This window comes from Erinaceus europaeus, chromosome X (genome assembly GCF_950295315.1).
Source record: "Erinaceus europaeus chromosome X, mEriEur2.1, whole genome shotgun sequence".
Taxonomy (NCBI): Eukaryota; Metazoa; Chordata; class Mammalia; order Eulipotyphla; family Erinaceidae; genus Erinaceus; species Erinaceus europaeus.
In genome coordinates this window covers 63,961,675-63,969,380 of record NC_080185.1, presented here as the reverse complement: position 1 = coordinate 63,969,380, position 7,706 = coordinate 63,961,675, and the positions used below count along the sequence as shown (strand labels likewise).

General features: G+C 39.9%; 1 protein-coding gene across 1 annotated transcript; it reads right to left on the bottom strand.

Annotated features, from left to right (window-relative positions):
• Positions 1 to 1,026: 1,026 nt before the first annotated feature.
• Positions 1,027 to 5,588, bottom strand: LOC103126604 (small ubiquitin-related modifier 2-like). The gene is made up of 2 exons (XM_060182662.1): positions 5,226 to 5,588; positions 1,027 to 1,223 (listed from the first exon to the last, which is right to left on the bottom strand). Exons 1-2 carry the CDS (start codon positions 5,512 to 5,514, stop codon positions 1,027 to 1,029), a joined length of 486 nt encoding a protein of 161 aa, XP_060038645.1. The 5' UTR covers positions 5,515 to 5,588.
• Between the last annotated feature and the right edge of the window lie 2,118 nt (positions 5,589 to 7,706).

Genomic DNA, 7,706 nt, shown 5'->3' with positions numbered 1-7,706 from the left:
GACCTCATACTCAAAGGTTAGATACTACCACTGTGTTAACTCCAGGGCCACCAAAATTTCTATTTTTATAAAGACATCAATCATGTTGCATTAGGGTCTAGCTAGGTGATCTCATCTTAATTAAATTGCATCTACAACTATCCTATTTACAAATTAAAGCACATTCTAAGTTATTGCAAGTTGGGGATATAAATTGGAGAGGGGAAATTTTGACCCACAATAGATGAGTTAACTCAAGAGATCCTGTGAGGTACTTCACAAAATTTGGATTTTATTCAGAGGCTACTTACAGCCATTCAACAAACCCTGAAGCTCTTTTTCTTTTTAACCCCAGCCCTGCCTGGAATTCTTTATTTATGTCATAGTAGATGGTGATAAGTGAAATATTTTTTATTCACGTTCACAACTGAATATTTCACCATGCACATATGTCATATTTATATCCATTCATCAGTTGATAACATTTTTGTTGTTTCCACATTTTGGCTATCATGAATGATGAAAATATGAAATTCATGTGTAAGGATTTTTTAAACATATATTTTAAAATCTCTTGCATATACTTAGGAGTGGAATTCCTAGGTCATAAGGTAACTATATTTAACTTTTTAAGGAATTGCCAGACTATTTTATAGATATTATCACCATTCCTAGATTACAGATAATGAAATAGGCACATACAAGTCAAGTTGTTAAATAAGGATTTGAAGTCATACACCATCACTTCAGAGTTCATGGTCTTAATTTATACTCTATACTGCCTTTCAACACTAACCAAAGACAGTAAAACTGGTAGTGCGATTATTATTCCTCTCCATTCAACTCCAGTCTGTATGGAAGAACACTAGAAATTAATTGTAAGAAGACATTTTTGAAGGGAATTCATAGGAGTGGAAAATGCTTTGGTTCTTGTGTTCAAGGCAAGTAAAATGGCTCCAATTTAGTCTCTCAAGAGTGGAGATGGAATCTTCTAGTGTACAGACTTACTGTACTATGAAAGTATTAGGCCTATATTGCTTCTGAAGCTTATCTACTATGGGAAAACCTCATGTTTTCTGTGATACCTGCTAATGTTAAAATCTTGCACTTGACTTTCATCTGAAGAAGCCTGAAGACAAAAGGTTGGTTGAAGCCACTGATAAAAGTGGGACAATGAAATAGGTGTGGAGTTCCAAGGTTACCAGTATTCCATGGGTCAGGGTCCTCTAAGTATAACTGGAAAACTACAGGGGAAAGAAAAAGTCATAAGAAGAAAGTTATATGAGCAAGAATCAAGAGGGATGACAGTCAGTGTATAGTTGTTCCCATCTGGAAATGGTGCAGGCAAGTGTCCCCACAAGAAATATAAAGAATTAAAGGGACTTAGGAAGAAGCCACAAAAGCACATTCCAAGAAAAGGCAGAATTTGTGAGGCATCTACCTAACAGTGGATATTTTTAATCAGATCAGTCATATTACAGCAGCACTAGTCAAGTTTCTAACTATCTCTTTAAAATTTCCCTCTCCCTACAAATCCCACTTTAACTCATGCCCTACTAGTCTGAATCAAGTAGGAAAGACAATTAAGCAAAGGGGTGGGGGATAGATAGCATAATGGTTATGCAAAGAGACTCTCAAGCCTGAGGCTCTGAAGTCCCAGGTTCAACACCCCCTCGCCCACCCCCACGATAAACCAGAGTTGATCAGTGATCTGGTTAAAAAAAAATCAACAATTTGTTTGGCTTTGTATGCTAACTCTCTTTTCAGCCACCAGGTTCCAGATGCCAGGAAGATGCTGACCAGACTTCCCTGGACAGATGACCCCATCAATGTGTACTAGATCTCCACTTCCTCAGGGGCTCACCCTACTAGAGAAAGAGAGAGACAGACTGGGAGTATGGACTGACCAGTCAACGCCCATGTTCAGCAGGGAAGCAATTACAGAAGCCAGACCTTCCACCCTCTGCAACCCACAATGACCATGGATCCATACTCCCAGAGAGATAGAGAATGGGAAGGCTATCAGGAGAGGGGATGGGATATGGAGATCGGGTTATGGGAATTGTGTGGAATTTTACCCCTCTTATTCTGTGGTTTTGTTAATGTCTCCTTTCTTAAATAAAAAAAAGAAAGAAAAAGAAAGAAAATTAAAGCTGAATATTAAATGATAAAAAAATCATCAACAACAAAAAATTAATAAATAGAATTAGTCCTGTTTTTTCACTGAACATCTAAGGGATATTCAGATAAGTTGCACAAGAGGTTGGAGACTAGTGAAGAAGAATCTTTAAATTAAAATTGAGCAGCTAGACAGGTGGTCCAGTGGGTATCATGTGAGACCCTAAATTTAATACCAATACCAACACTGCTTATGCTAGAATGGACCTGTTTCTCTCTCTCTCTCTCATAAATAAATAATAAATCTTCAGAAAATATATTGAATGTGAAATTTAATTTTTCATTTTATTTAGTGATTTTACAGTGTTTTTAAAAATTAGAAGATTTTAAAACAGTTATAAAAAATAGAACATTTCAAGGATAATCCTACACTCACATATGGTACAATCCCATACCATTCACCAATGTCCTGTGTTCCCCAACCCTGATAACTCCTATAGTTCTCACAAAGTCTAAGAGAATTTGATTACCATTTTTTGAAAGTTCTTTGGCTTTAGCTCACATATCAGCAAAACCATTAAGTAGTTAGTTGTCCTTCACCTCTGTACTTATTCACTTAGCATAATCACCTCTAGTTCCTTCCTATAATGGAAATTTTGATTAAGTGGTTGTTTTTAATGCCTTCTAATTAAACTATTGTAAATATCTGAGAGTAACCTAGAGGTAAATAGGTCACATGCATAACACAATATATGATAGTGATGAGTTGCTGGGGGAAAAAGTGAGACAAAAGAATAGAGAGTGACAGGATGAGCCACTGGTCACTTGCATCAAGAACATCATTATAAGCCCTCTTCTGGGCTTTTCCAGGACCTTGCCCTCCCATAAGCAGTGATGGTAGGGACTACCTCAGTCTCCCAAGGGAGGCTAGGGTATCCTGCCCTGGCACTCAAGGAAGACTAGTCCTGAAATGACTGTAGCCAGCAATATTCCCAGATGTGAACATGAGCTGCGAGCTCAGACCAGTAGGGACTTAGAGGTTGCACAGGCTCTTATGCTAAATATGAATGTATATGCCCTGAGTTGGGTGAATGGGGGGGTAGACAATTTTATTCATAGATTTTTTTTTTCAAGAATGGGAGTTACTCTTTGTCCTAATCCAACTTTCTAACCCTTGTCTCTACTCTGACACCATTTTTTCAAACAATATTTTTATCCAACTTCATGCTAGCTATCAAACTCAAGCAAAAACTACCATAGTTGTAGACCCCTAGAAACATGCCTAAAATGTACTCTCTAGCTTGTTTTCTACCCTAAGATCTCTAATCTCATATGCTCTGTTCCTACATTTTGGTTCTTATTCATTAACCACTTTGTCTTACTTTATATCATGCCACCTTCCAGACAGCAAGTTGCAAATTCTATCATGATTCCATCCTGATTTCTCTGGGCAGACGACCTCACCAATGTGTCCTGGAAGCTCATCTCTTCAGAGCCCCACCCCACGAGGGAAAGACAGAAAAAGGCTGGGTCAACCTACCAATGCCCATGTCCAGCAGAGAAGCCAGAACCTCTACTTTCTGCACCCTAAAAATAATTTTATCCATACTCACAGTGAGGGAGAAGTGATAGGAGGTAGAGGATAAGAGAACTCTGAACTCCAGCTCCATCAAGACTCAGAGAGAGAGGAGGAAAAAGGGAGGGATATTTAGGTGTAGTAATAGGGTTATGTGAGGCTTGCATCCTACAATGTCCTTGGGTCCATACTCCCAGAGGGTTAATGACTAGGAAAGCTATCAAGAGAGGGGATGGGATATGGAGTTCTGGTGGTGGAAACTATATGGAGTTGTACCCCTCTTATCCTATGTTTTTTGTCAGTGTTTCCTTTTTTTTTCATTTTAAACAAAAAGTTTATTTAAACAACAAGACGCTTGACTTGAAGGGAAAACTATCTAGGATTCATTTCTTTTAGAGTAATTTACCCCTACTTAAAGACAGATTGCCCTACATGTAACAGCTACGTACAAAAAAGTTATAAAATTGTCCTTGGTTTTACAATGATAAATGAAAAACATTAAGATTCTTCAATCAAACAAGGTATGCAAGAATTTTTATGTTGTTCTTTTTGTTAAACATTGAGAGTAAAATAACTTACTGGAATATAAAGATAAGAGCTGAATGAGCATGCCACTAATGGAGAAAGGGGGTATTTTCACAGAACCAATATTTTCCCCATCCCATCTCCATTTGATGTCAATCAAAACATACCATTGGCCATTGAGTTAAAAAAATGCAATATGCTTGTGCACATACACCACTTACTTTATGTACAATAAAGGAATGGGGAAGGGGAAAATGAAAGAATAGAGAAAAACTATACTGTAGTAGTCAGGATGTGGTGGAACCAAATTGCGGTTTTCTAATTGAGAATGTCTTCTTGGTCTGGAGGAACAGAGTTCTGGAGTAAAGAAGCAGGCTCCCTTTTTAGTAGACTGTTGTTAAAATTTTCGGAGGCTCTTGCCGGGCAGGTAGCTTCATGGGCGGGTAACAGAGACGCGGAGACAACGGCTGGGCAGGGAAGCTGTATTTCTTTATTCAGGAACAACGATTCACAAACTAAGACAAACTAATCACCAAACAGAACTCTGCTGTCTCTTTGCAGCGGCGCAAGCACTCTCTCTCTTACTCTGGAACTCAGGAACTCTCCAACTCTGGCACTCTGGAACTCTTGTACTTGAGAGCCCTCTGAAACTCTGGGACACTGGAACTCTCTCTTACTCTGTAACCCTGAAACTCTCGAACTCAGGAACTCAGGAACTCTCCAACTCTGGCACTCTGGAACTCTCGTACTGGAACTCAGGAACTCTCGAACTCGTACTCGGGAACCCTCTGAAACTCTTCCACTGTGGAACTCTCTCTTACTCTGTAACTCTGAAACTCTTGAACTCAGGAACTCAGGAACCCTTCCACTCTGGCACTGTCGAACTCTCGGACTCAGGAACCCTCTCCCGGGGTTCCTTGGGGCGGAGCCAAGCAGGCCCGCGAAATTAATAGGACTGATCCAATTCTCTTGGCGGGGGAGGGCTAGAACAAGCCAATGTAAAGCATACGACAATTTTAAAGCATACGACAGTAGACACCTCCTGTCTGCTGCTGGAACACATCAATTGTATCTTCATCCTCCATTTCCAACTGTGCAGGTGTATCTGTTTCATTGATTGGCTGCCCGTCAAATCGGAATCTGATCTGCCTCATTGACAATCCCTGTCGTTCACAATAGGCTTTCATTAGTTTACTAAGTGGTATATGCCTCTTAATCTTAAACTGCACCACCGAACCATCCTGACCCGCCACCTTCAGATTAATATGGTCGTTGTTCTCAGTCTTGACTCCTTCCTTGGGCTTTTCATTGGCCATGGCGAACGCCGGGGTCTCCTCACTTGCCCCTTCACAAAAGAGGTACCAGGTCCGCACCAAACCAGCACACAAGCAGCACCCCAGTGTTTCCTTTTTATAAATAAAAATTTAAAAAAAGGAACTGGTATGTGAAGTAAACCATCTTTCAGACTTCAGAAAGTTTTGTATGAACTCCTTTCTTCCTCTCCTACTCATCTTTTGAATCACCAGTCATTATGAAAGATTCCATTAGTTTACCCTGTATGGAGTTTGCATGTCAAATAACTAATTAGATTCTCATGGATTATTACTCAGCTGGTGACAATATGTGTCCCCCTACTCAAAGGACATTTAGCTGTCTGGAGACAGTTTTTGTTTTCACAGATAAAGGAATGGCAATGTGTATGGGCTAGGGATTTGGTAAACATACTATAGTATGCAGAATAGCCACCCATAGCAAGAAGTATCCAACTGAAAAATCTCAACAGTAGCAAAAGAAACCCAAGACTAGGGCAAGCAAAACCCCTCAATCAAGGTGTAATTTTTAACCTTCTTTTTTTTTTTTTACTTATGCTCAGTTACAAAGCTGCCTTGTAGAGCTGCCAGAGAAATTAAGAGTTTTTCTGTGGTTTAAGATAGTGATGAAGAGGGAAAAAAAGTCATAAAGATAAAGTTTTTGTGGGTTGGGATGTAATTTGGTCTTGCTGGATGAACAAAACCACATATGAATATATGCTAAAATTCACATTTGGGAAAATGCTCACTTTCAGAGAGAATGAACCTTTATATAAATGAACCAAAGAGTTTTAAGTAAGTTCAGAGAAGTCTTTAGAGACACTATTTTTACAATATTTTATTAATAATAATTTTATATTAATAATGGTCGAAAAGACTGTCGGATAAGAGGGGTACAAGACCACACATTTCCCACCACCAGAGTTTCACATCCCATCCCCTCTATTGAAAGCTTTCCTATTCCTTATCCCTCTGGAAGTATGGACCCAGGATCATTATGAGGTGCAGAAGGTGGAAGATCTGGCTTCCATAATTGCTTCTCTGCTGAACAGGGGCATTGGAGGGTTGATCCATACTCCCAGTCTGTTTCTATCTTTCCTTAGTGGGGCAGGGTTCTGGAGAGGTGGGATTCCAGAACACTTTGGTGAGGTCAACTTCCCAGGGATGTCAGGTTAGTGTCATAGTAGCATCTGAAATTTGCTGGCTGAAAAACATTAAGATAGAAAGGAGAACAAATTGTTTAATAATCAGGAACCTAAAGGTAAGAATAGAGCAGATGAACTTTGGGGTCTCCATTTTGGAAAAAAAACTAGTAGGTCTATTTCAGGTATATTCTAAGGGGCCTATAACTTTACTAATTTTTGCCTGAGCCCAACAGCTAACAGGTGGGCTATAAAGGTACTGTCTGAGGAGATGGTGTCAGAGTTGGAAATAGCACTAGAAAGCTGCATCAGGGCAGAGAGTAGCTCCCAATTATGGGAAAAGTATATAAATACCATTAACTGTTGGCTCTATCGATCTGATCTGGGGCCAATGTCTATTCACATTCAGCACTGGAGCCTGTGTAACCTCTGCATCCCTGTAGGTCTGAGCTTATATTCTGTGGTCATAGCTAGGAACATTCTAATCTGTATTTACTGCAGAACCCATTTTTCTCAAGTGGTAGAGTATGTTGGTCCAACCTCCCTTTAGAGAGTGGGGCAGTACCTACCATTGTTTTTCCACATTAAGAGATAGGTCCTGTAGAGGCCCACAAAAGGGTCCATGATGCTGTTCCTGGTGGAGATGACTAGTGATGGTGGAGAGAGGGATCTGTTAGAGGTCTAGGCCCATCAGATCTATGTGGGAATGCCAGCATTCCCTGACTAGGGTCCCAGATGATGGGTTGGTCTGGTAGCGACCAAAAGAGCCATCATTAAAGTATGCCAATCTTTTGCCCTTGTCTGTTGGAATGCTTCTAAATTCTGCTTCTAAGACCCCTTCTGTTTCATTGGTTTAATTCCCCCTGATTAACACTGTATTCTATTTACATAACCACTATTAACTAAGCACCACCCTGCCTCCAGGGCATTGGTTTAATCCTCACTGTTTTGCACGCTTTTTCCTTCTCCCCATCCCCTATCCTAAGTACATCCTCTTCGTACTTGACACTTCCGCCTCAGGATATATAAGGACAAGATTGTGATTAGAGATAGCTT

Excerpts from the sequence above, each read along its gene's own strand:
- LOC103126604 (XM_060182662.1), bottom strand. The coding sequence starts at position 5,514 with ATGGCCAATGAAAAGCCCAAGGAAGGAGTCAAGACTGAGAACAACGAC. Across the intron at positions 1,224-5,225 it reads GACAGGAGGTGTCTACTGTC|TTTTCCAGTTATACTTAGAG; the intron begins GTATGCTTTAAA and ends TTTCCCCTGTAG.